The following is an 11,563-nucleotide window of genomic DNA, read 5'->3' on the forward strand; positions in this document are numbered from 1 at the left end:
TCCCTACCCCAGTTCACATTCAAGCCCCCAGCTGTACTCCCAGACCCCTAAAACCTTGTTTGCAAAAGTTACCAACCAACCAACCGATGCATCCGATGAAGTGAGCTGTAGCTCACGAAAGCTTATGCTCTAATAAATTTGTTAGTCTCTAAGGTGCCACAAGTACTCCTTTTCTTTTTGCGAATACAGACTAACACGGCTGCTACTCTGAAACCAACCAACCAACCCTTTGTGTTCAGCCTCCTGCCTCTCCATAAACAGCCCACCTCTGTTTTGCTCCTGTAAACCCTCTAGTCTCCCTCTTTTCTCTCCTGTATATAAAAAGCAGTACCTTCCACAAACTAGGCCTTTAAGCCATCCAATCAGCTTTTATTTGTAGGGCATAAATCCACCTCTCTGATTAGCATTTCATCCACAGCGTGTCTGTCACGCTCTGTTCTCTATTCTGTACTTGTAACATGTCTGGAAGCTCAGCTGCAAGTCAAGGGGGGAGTGTAGCAAGTATAAGAGACCCATCGTGTGGAACAGGCCTCTCAAACGTTCCTTATTTTAAAGGGATTTAACACGTTTTTGTCCCAAAGTTATCTCCATTCCACGTAAATTTGCTGTCTCTGCACTTTTAGCATTAAATTATTTACATCAGAAATAATCATGAAATGGAGTTATAGAACATCAGTTTCACTAAATGAAAGAATTTCACAGCTTTTAAAATTTCTGACATAATTTTGTGACTTTATCATGCCCCACATTTGGGCATCAGCAGTTTGAAAGGTATAGCATAGATCCAAGAGGAAAATTTTGTCCATTGATTTAAACAGAGGGTTTAGCAGCTCAGATACAATTGCAAACTGGGTCGCTGACAATGGTTGTGTTAGCCACTAAAGGTCCCCATAATACTCTTTGATCAGCAATGTTTCATTTTTGTTTCAAGAATCACTGTTCTCCTTCCCATGAAAATAAAGGAAGTTTGTTAGTCTGCTTGCAGCCATCCTGTTGAAACAATTTTAAAAGAAAATACTTTATCATTTCATCAGATTTTAAAAGGAAGAAACAACAAGAGTCTAATTTTCATTCATAAAGAAAAGAAAGTAAAGAAACCAGTTCAGAAGTTTTACATAGAATCCAAATCATCATGTGTCATCAATACCCCCCACACAGCCATTTGCATTTGCCTTAGTGACAGTTCAGTGAATCACGGGGTGGTAATAGTATAAAGGAAAGAACACTACCAACATTGGCATCCCATTCCTAAGTATAAATTGCAGAAATGATAAATGTAAGGAATGAACAAATCACTAGAATAGGGAAGAGAAACTTTTTATTTAAGTAGCATCAGGAGAATAATACATCCAGATGTATGTTCAAGTTTCATGTTTAACGGCATTGGTTTTGCACACCAATTGCAATAGGTTACGTCCTCCGCTATAATTTGAACCTATAGAATTTTTCTGACTCATGAAAAATTATTAGCTACTCCTGAGACCCACAAAATCACTGGATGGAATATTTTGCCTATAAAAGCTCCATGAATGGAATGTTCACGTTGGCATTTAAATCTAGGAATAGGTTCATGATATTCAGAGATAAATCTGCTCAAGACAGTCCTCCTTCCTTTTGTCCTCATAATCTAATCAGCCTTTTCCCCACCTTGCTTTGTATGTCACACTTTTCTTTTTCCCTGTTCACATGTGGCTTCTGAGGGTGTGTAGAGAAATAAAAAGAGAAAGAAGTTCCCTGAACATTCTCTGAAAATGGTATTTATGATGGATCTACACTAAGCTTTTGATTTACAAAAACCATTCTGCTGAAACCATTCTGCAACAATGGATTCAAAATGAACAGTTTCTTCACGAAGCAGTGCACACATTTTGGGAATAGCAGGCATGAGCAATCTCTACCACACATCTGTTATTGTGAGAATATACATAGTGTTATGTGGAAGTCTTTCAAGGATACATGAATTTTCTTTTTACCTGCTTGACTGCAGCTTTTTATCAATTTGACTCTACAAATGGTACCTTATAATGTACAGTTCTGCATGTATATACATAGAAAGTCAGGTATGAGTTTCCTTATTTTTGGTCATCTTCTGGTGCCTTCAGCCTATTGGTGAAGTGTGTGTACAGAATAGTTTTCAGTAGTCATCTCCAATATTGGGGCTATATCCTCCCATCATTTGCTGGGAAGTAAATCACAGACTAGTGTCAATTGAGCTGATTTTGATTAAACATGGAAGTGTTGAGCCTTTGGATTACTTCAGTGCTTCAAAATTGGGATCTACTGCAGCTGTGCATCACATTTGTTACACAAAGGACTCAAGACAAAAACAAAGGAGCAGAGAAGCTATTGAATAGAACACAAATTCAAGTATTTCAGGATTGACACTTAGTGAACAGAAAACCATTAGGAAGAAAAGACATTCCCTTCCCTAGGTGGAATAGCTGAAGCTCAAATGTAGGGGTACTAAGTGTGTGCTTGTGGGTGAATCTGTCTATAGACATTCGTCTACACATTCATAATGCATATGTCTCAACATAATTTTTAGCACTTGTTTGTAAGTGGATTTGGGAGAAGTCATGAAGAATTTTAGTTCCATTCAAAATAATTCAACAGCTTGGACAACTTATTCAAGCATGTTTCAAACAGTAAAGCCATGTAGCTCATGCATGCACACTGATATTCAGAAGAATAAGATAAGCAATACTTCATACCCATTTACAAATATATAGAATATATGCAAGTTGTTGGTTTTTTTGTTGTTGTTGGTTTTTGTTTTTAAAATCACCTGCGACTGTTGAACCAAATTTCCTTCCTGCATTTGCGTATGAGGCTCCTACACTAGCCAGTAGGGATGGCAACTGATGCAATAGCTTTGGCAGGATCAACTCCAGCTGTCTCCTTTTCATAATAAATACATAGTCACAGGGCTGGAAAAGAGGGTTTAAAATTTATAAAATTTCATTCAGTTGCCATTTTAAGTTTCATGACATTTTCCTCCGAGCTCAGGGGAATTGAATGTACTTACACCAGGCTTGAATTTGGCCTTTTATAGTGGAAAGCTGTGATCCGATTGACTCAAGAATTGCAAATCAACATCTACTATGTTAATATGCACATTTTTCTTACTCTTTCCTGTGCTTCCTCCATAAATTCTGAAGATGAAAAAAAAAAAAGTATCATTGAGTTTGATAAAAAAAGGTAAAATTAAACTCTTCTATCAATACCCATTTTAGCAATGGTTGATGCAAGTTTTTGCCTCTACGTAATAATAAAAGATATTTCAGCAATTTCTCACAATTGGTGAATTTTTACTATTTTGTATAGATTTAATATTTGTTACTGGAACCTATGCAGAAGATCAAAAGGGGTATCGTAACAAGGAAAATAACATTGACAGAATGTACATTTTCTTGTTAAATGTACTTATGGTGGCTCATCACAATACAACAAACCTGAGTTTGGACAGCAATCACCATAATGGGGCCCCAATCCAAAAATAGGACTTTAGAGGACTATTGTAGCAAAATGGCTCATTATTCAACCTTCTAAGTCTATATAACAAGCTATATAATTGCCCAAGCGTACACACACACACACAAAATGGAGTCTACAACCACCTTCCCCCCCCCCCCCAAAACCCCACAGGCGGCAGAGATTGAAAACCCATCCTGACTGCAGACAGCAAAACATCTCTGAGAATTATCAATAATGGGTACAACTCATCGCATGAGCTCGCACCAGGCTATCTCTAAGGCTTCTGGAGTACAACAGCAGAAGCTGGGGATGAAAGCACTGAGTGCAAAGGACTTTGGACTCATTTATATTAGGTTTATAGTCTCTGCCTTTTCGCTGATTTAATTTAAGTTGCTAGAGCCCACTTCAAGGACCAACCCAGGCTATTCAAACACTATCCTTGGCTGCTGACAGTACCTTATGAAAAATATTTCAGTTGAACTGAGGGGATACATTTTTAACAAAGTATAAGGAAACTTCGCTGTGTGACTCCTGTTGGTAGTATTAGAAGTTGCACAGATAAAAATCTATGTTATTTCTTTTCATGATCTCCAATTTTACCCACTTTGGAGAGGAGAAATTATTCCAGCAGAACTACTGTGACAGCAACAGGTCTGCTACTACAAGGGGCACAGATCACTCTTTCATTGTGCAGGGTAGTAGTTCCATTAGGAAAAGAGGTTGTTTCTATATACAGTGTAATATTTTATTGAGTGCCCCTTGTTTGAGCTGCCCATTGTTGACTTCAATAAAATATGCCCCAATCTGTCCCAGCATAGTTTTCCCTTTGCAACAATAAAAAACTACCCTGGCGATTTCTTTCAGGGGGATCCCAATCCTTCTTCCATCCCAGTCAATAGCAAGAGTCTCATTGACTTAAATGGAAGCAGAACTGGGTCCAGCAGATAAGTTAAAATGTCTGTGTAATTGCCAAATCACCTTCTACACACGATTTTAGTATGAGGCAACGAGTAACTAAAGTTCAAAAAGATTTGTGATTAGTCTTAGGATCAGATCTTTAAGCTGTGAATAGCCAGACTGAGTACTGCCTTTCTCTGCAAATAGCCTAACTGAAATGAACTGATGGAATTAAAATTTCGGAATCTGGTCCAAAGCAATTAATTGGGCACAGACCTTTGTATCTTAATATTGGCTCAACACAGAGAATTTTCTTCATGTTTTGTGCCAAAACATAAAAAACTTTAACACCACATCAATAGAAGTGCAATATTGTATACACCAAAATGCAAAACAAGTTTGTACATTTTAAATCAATCACTGACTAAAAAAACAAAAGTGAGGTATAAGAGAGTTTATTTAAAGTAACTGGTGTTAGTACAGAAAAGAGGTCAAGAATTCATGGATTTGCTTCAACTTCTTTCACAAAATTTGGTACAAGCCGGAGATTAGACATATCTTTTGCCAATGTAAACATTGCAAAAAACTTATAGATTTCCTGTTAGAGGCCTTCAGAATGACAAGAGCTGTTTTGTTAAATTTGACTACAGCTATCCTTTTTGGATTCACTCCATGCCAAGTTACAGGATGTAAGCCTTAGTCAAGTTATGCAACTGGTGTTAAAGATTGAACATAGGTCAACATTTTATAACTATTACATTTCGTTTAGCACAATGCTCAGTAATGCACAATGCTCTGTAAATGCAAAAGTGGAACTTAATGTGCATTGCTTAACCGTTTAATAGCTTATTGCACTGATTTCAGATATAAGGCACATTTTTATCCCCTGCAGTGCCACACTTTCCCAGCTCAGAAGTTTATGCTTGATATTCAAGCTTTACTTTGTGATTCTCTCATTTAATACATTAAATTTTACAAGTCAAAGATGAAATCATCCAATTTCCTTTTCTTTTAAAACCATGATGACATATTTCAAAGTATGATAGAATCAGTATGTACTTAGAGAGTATTTCATAGCAATTAAAAAACTTTAAAAACATAAATTGTTCATAAAGAAGAAACCCAAGAGTTCTGCCCTTAGTCTACCCAAGAGGATGTACTGAATCTTAACTACAGGATATTTGGAAGTCTACTCTTAAGCAGTTCTCTCATTGAGAAGAGAATTTGTCAGTGTATGAGTCAACAGTCCAAATTCATTACTAGCACGAGATTAATTCCACTGCAGTCACTAGAGTTTTCCCACTTACAAATACACTGGGCCAAACTCACCACCATGTAGGTAAAGCAATTTACAGGTTTCAGAGTAGCAGCCGTGTTAGTCTGTATTCGCAAAAAGAAAAGGAGTACTTGTGGCACCTTAGAGACTAACAAATTTATTAGAGCATAAGCTTTCGTGAGCTACAGCTCACTTCCTCGGATGCATCCGATGAAGTGAGCTGTAGCTCACGAAAGCTTATGCTCTAATAAATGTTAGTCTCTAAGGTGCCACAAGTACTCCTTTTCTTAAAGCAATTTAGCAACAGACTTTTTTCAAAACAGACAATTTTATAGCTAAAAATAAGCTTTTTAGACTTGCTGTCTCAGATATGAAGGTTGGTGTATTTAATATTCCAAAGTATTAGCTAGTAGCTTGTTTACACAACATCCACTTTCAACAGACTAACCGGTACTCTAGAGTATATATGCATACTTTAAATACAATCATAAATAACGGAGAATTAACAAGTGCCGATAATGACAGATCTATGAGGCTGCCACTGCCAATTAAAAAAAACATGATTAGTTTATAAACATCTCTTTAACTCCAGTTCTGAGAATAAAAAAAATTCAGACTATCATGTATCCTTATCATTGGCCCATAGGTAAATTCTTTAGGAGAAGAAAAATATTCTCTCACTTTGTAAGTCACACAGTCATATTCCATTTATGAAATTTAAGACAGAAGATTCCTTTTAAATGCTTGCATTGCCGTTCTTTAAACTTGTAAAATATCCTGACTTCAGATAACACTGACCCAGAGTTGGTAATTAGTGCAAGTGACCATAGTTTTCATTCATTCAGGGAGAATTTCACCCTTGTGCAAAGGTTAGCACCAGGCGGAGGCACCATACTAGTATTTCTTAAACCCTATTTTGAGGGCTTAAGTGTTATGTAAGAAGCCTCATGCGGCCCTCTGAAGAGGGTGAATATAGCCCTGTTAGCTCTTTGGGAAACTGTTACTTTACTCCAAAAAGGAATGACCACGTAGAGTTATTATAGCAGATTTAAACAGAAGTCAAAGCTCAGGGGGAAGAGACACTTTAAAACCAACAATGGCAATTTAATAAAACTATCAAAAGCACAATCCTCTTTCATTAAAAAAAATGTATCTTGTCATAATAATAATAATAATAATAATAATAATAAAAAAAATCAACAACAACAGTGTGACATTCAGTGTGAGAGGGTTACTGAGACTCAACATGCTAAGGCACTAAAAAGATGAGTGCCAAAGCCAAGATTTTCAAAAAAAGAGACTTGTGCCCAACTTGACATACCTTAAAGCAGCCAGATTTTCAGAGTTCGGATGCTTAGCACCTTCTGAAATATCAGGCCACTTTAAGGCATCTCCCAGTGTGCACCCAAAAAATCACCAGCCATTTGAAAATCTTGGCCTAGAGTCCTAATTCGTAGAGTCCCTATCAACTGCCCATCCAAAATTTGATAAATTTGTTTGCTCAATTAGTGCAATGAAAGTGTTAATCCTGTTATCTTTATTTTCAAATAAGTTGGCTTTTAGTGATATTATACACGTACAGTATATGTAATGTAACTATTAACAGCAGGTACTTGACACTGATGTACCAGAGTGTTCTGAATCATCATCTGGATCCTACTTTGGAGAAATATCTAGAAGAAGCTAAAATCCATTTAAGGAAAGCAGCAACAGCCCTCCTCTCCAAAACCAGAACAGCCTTAAATCATCATGGTAGCAACAAACTGGTGTACTCTGTCTGTACTGCGTTATGGTGAATAGCAAGTAAAGTTACTTTTCATATGGTGATAAGAGTGGAATGGTATTTAACTACAAAGTATGGACAGAGTACTTAGTAAATCCTTATAGAAAAAACACAGACTTAGATCTCATACATGTCTGAGACATAAAAGTGTTACCATTGTGATTAATGTAGTGCTATTTAAATTGAAAGCACTATTTCTGTTTACTTTCTGGGTTTCTTACTGCCAGTCATAACAAAATAGTGATCATCTTGTTTAGCCTTCAAAATAGGATCTTTTAATACACGAGGCGTCCCCTTGCCATATGCAGTTGTAGTCTTTCCTTTTGAGAAGGGTTTCTTAGCTGTTGAAGCCAGGATTTCATTGCTCTTTTGGGAGGTTTTGATTGAGGAGTGATTTGTTGGGGAAGGCTGTGCTGTCTTTTTTGTCGTTTGTGCTTTGGCTGAAGTTTGGGGAAGTCGTACAACAGATAATGGAGTGCGTTCAGGATGTTTTGATAAACTGGATCCTGTCTGTGGGCTTATACTGCTATCTTGCCCCTGTAAACACTTTACTGCAGGCCGTTTATTAGCAGCTGAAGCTACTCTCTCGCTTGGAGATCCCAGTGGAGGCATTAACTGTGATGTTTTACCAGCTGCAAACGAAGATGCAGAACCTGGCTGTTTTAAGACAGGAGTGGTTCTGAGATTCCTCCCTGGGCCAGATCCTGTTTGTGGCACTATTCTGGGAGACTGGGACCCTATTCCCAATGCTTCATTGTTACATTTGGAAGCAGGTTTTGCTATTTTTGCAAGAGACTGATAAGAATGTGAAGGCAGATTTGCGTTAGGTAGCCTAGCAGATTTTGATGAGGATTTTGAAGCAATAGAATTATGTTTGGTGGTAGGGTTAGATACAGTTTTGCATTTAGAAGGAGCATATTTTTGTTTCGAAGCAGTCATCTCTCTTGTCCCAGGTAATTCTGAAAGCTGACTTGTAGAGCAAGAGAGGGTAGGATGTAAAATTGCTGCTGGAGAATTCTGGGATGGTAGAAGTTTGATGTTAGGAGTATCAGGGGACCAGATGCGTTTGCACCGTGGCCCTGAACAATCAGGAGCAGTATTTAATAATGCAGGTGAAGAACTTTTGTTTACAGGTTGTGCAAGTTTTGAAATAGCAGAAGTTGGTAAGTTGCGTGCAGAAGAATCCAGTTTCTTTGAAGCACCTGTTAAGGATCTGAAAGGAGATTGGGCACCCTTTGCTGGAGATCCTTGTAACTTGGAATGAGCTGATATGGACTTGGTTGCTGCTTTTGGGGATGACAGGGCAGGTGACTGTGGACGTTTAGATAATGCCTGCTTACCACTGGCCACCTGAGCAGCTTTTAGAACTGAAACAGGAGTGGGTGGTTTTGTATTTGGTTTCTGAAACATATTAATAGCCGATATGGGATTCATGAAAGGAGGCTGCAGAGTTCTAGATGATGAATCAGGGGTGTCTTCTTTGGGGCCACCTTTCTGAAATGCCAGGATTTTTTGCTCCAGAGTTGCAAATTGCAGCACTCGACATGGATCATATTTGAGAAGAAAACCTTGAAGTGTGTCCCAGCCTCCACCAACACGTACCATCACATGTTTTCCATGCAGCATCTGAGAATGGCAGAACTCTAAAATCATATCTACTTTAGTACACAATTTATTACCAAATGTAACACAGGAAGTGTAAGGCACTGGCAACTTTAATGTATCCTATTTCTAAATAATAGCCTGAATTTCCTGAATAGCAGCCTTTAAATAATAGCCTGAATTTCCCCTTATTTTAAATCCCCCCCCCTTTTTTTTTTTTAAAGGAAAGGATTTCAGGGTTTTTCTGCTCCCCTCTTGACATTAATAAGGTTTTTTCCAGCATTTGAGACACTGACTGAATATGCAGGGGCAACTAAGTGTCTATGGGCTACTAGGTGTTACGGTAATACAAATACAGTACATTCCCATTTATCCAAATGGCCTTGGGGACACCTGAAACTTTCAGATAACTGGGCATTAGGATAAAAAAAAGTTATTAAGATTTGTCACCTAAAAAGAACGGCTCAGATTAGGGAATCTCCCTCACATCCTCAGCTGTGAAGACCAATGCAAAGAATTCATTTAGTTTCTCCGTAATGGCCTTATCTTCCTTGAGTGCTCCTTTAGCATCTCGATCGTCCAGTGGCCCCACTGGTTGTTTAGCAGGCTTTCTGTTTCTGATATACTTAGAAAAAAATTTGCTATTACTTTTTGAGTCTTTGGCTAGTTGTTCTTCAACTGCTTTTTTGGCCTTCCTAATTATATTTTTATACTTCACTTGCTAGAATTTATGTTCCTTTCTATTTTCCTCACTAGGATTTAACTTCCACTTGTTTTTGGATGCCTTTTTGCCTCTCACTGCTTTTTTTACTTTGTCGTTTAGCTAATGGGAGCAGTTTTGGGGTTCTCTTACTATGTTTTTTAATTTGGGGGTATACGTTTAAGTTGAGTCTCTATTATGGTGCCTTTAAAAAGTTTCCATGCAGCTTGCAGGGATTTCACTTTTGGCGCTGTACCTTTTAATGTCTGTGGTAACTAAATTCTTCCTTTTTGTGTAGTTCCCCTTTCTGAAATTAAATGCTACAGTGTTGGGCTGCTGTGGTGTTTTCCCTGCCACAGCAGCCCAATACAAGATATTACCTCACCCACCTTTCTATCAAATTGTGACCTTCAAAGAACGTGACCTACCCTTTGGGTATGTAACTGGAACTGCCTAGAGCAGTCAAAGACAGATGCAAGGCAGCTTATTGTAATGCCCAACACCTTCCTGGAGAAACCAACTTCAGAATCAACTGTGATTGTTTTCCAACCAAAGGTGTCCAACTTTAGAACAGCGGTTTTGCTACAGAGTGTGGCCAGGCAGAAGGAAACTGACTTTTCCCAGTTTTGGCTCTGGGGTGCTGGGCCATCCCAGTTAATCACCCAACTGTGGTTCTGAAGCTGATCAGTTGGTCACCTGACAGAGGAGACAGAAGCTTTATTTAAGAGTAGGATCTGCTCTAGGCTTCCTCTCTCTCACACTGACCAACCATTGCCAGATGACATTCTGACTGGCTTAGGACCCACAAGATGGGTGAACATACACTCGGGAGAGAGCGTATAGGCTTGTTATTTTTCCCAAAGATCTGCAACTCTTGTATGTTTTGAGAGTAAGAATTACCGAGGTTAAGAAATACCTGTGTCCCTTGCTTTACCTGCCACTTGGTCCCCAAGGAGTTAAACTATAACCAGAGCACCCATGGCAAAGTTAAATGCTGGGGGTGCATGCATAAGCAACTGGGGCAGATTGGGAGGTAACAGCCCTGATTTCGGAGCCTAAGGCAGATGGACAGCAGAGTACTACACTGCAAGGAAGAGTGTCAGACAGGGAGTCTGCACCCAAGCATCTGCCCTACAGGCCCAGAGCTAGAAAACAGTGAATGGACTCTGCTCAGACCGAGCTGGCTTGGAAGGCTGGATCCATTTACAACGAACTGGGGTAGCTACTAGGCAGGTCTGTAACATGTATTCAGTAAACTGAAATAATAAAGCAAAATTGAAATGACACATACAATTACTATAATGGAAAGAAGTAGGCAGGAACAAACTATAGGTACATCATTTTCAGACATAAAAGTTGTTTTCACATTGATGATGCCCCTTCAACATTTAGAATAACGTAAGAATTTGTGAGGTTAAGGGGTAGATCAGCTACACTACTCAATAGCCCAGTAGTTTGATAGTCAACATTCAAGGATTAATATTCTATTCAGTTATCTTCCTTTATTCAGAGACAGAACCTGAAGTGCAGACACAATTCAGTAAGGCACTATACTTTAAACTTAAGGGATTCTGTCTGGTTGTCACTATTTACATGGCAATGATGTTTGGGTCATTATTTACAGTATAAAAATCACAATATCCCCTTTTAGAGAATTTCTTTATGAAATGTAAGAATTGTATACAAATTTAATATGAAAGTCATGAAGACAAATATATAGTGATCAGTTTCTGTGTAGCTAATATTTCATGACTTCAGTGCTTGTTTCCTTGTTAAACTAATATTTTCAAATTGGTACATACAGATCAGAGTGCTAACAGCCAGGAATTGG

General features: G+C 38.3%; 1 protein-coding gene across 5 annotated transcripts in view; it reads right to left on the bottom strand.

Moving 5' to 3' along the window:
- Window positions 1-1,312: 1,312 nt before the first annotated feature.
- The window catches only part of GAS2L3 (growth arrest specific 2 like 3), a 33,356-nt gene continuing 23,105 nt past the window's right edge, over window positions 1,313-11,563 (bottom strand). For 3 of the 5 annotated variants that reach the window (XM_038387785.2, XM_043491496.1, XM_043491500.1), the window contains one exon: window positions 5,879-9,056. In XM_038387785.2, coding sequence (XP_038243713.1) covers window positions 7,632-9,056 — 1,425 coding nt within the window. In that variant the 3' untranslated portion in view covers window positions 5,879-7,631. Of the gene's footprint in view, window positions 3,153-5,878; window positions 9,057-11,563 lie in introns of those variants that run through there. The other 2 variants (XR_005290684.2, XM_038387786.2) reach the window with 2 other exon arrangements.

Source organism: Dermochelys coriacea, chromosome 1 (genome assembly GCF_009764565.3).
Source record: "Dermochelys coriacea isolate rDerCor1 chromosome 1, rDerCor1.pri.v4, whole genome shotgun sequence".
NCBI classification, from domain to species: domain Eukaryota; kingdom Metazoa; phylum Chordata; order Testudines; family Dermochelyidae; genus Dermochelys; species Dermochelys coriacea.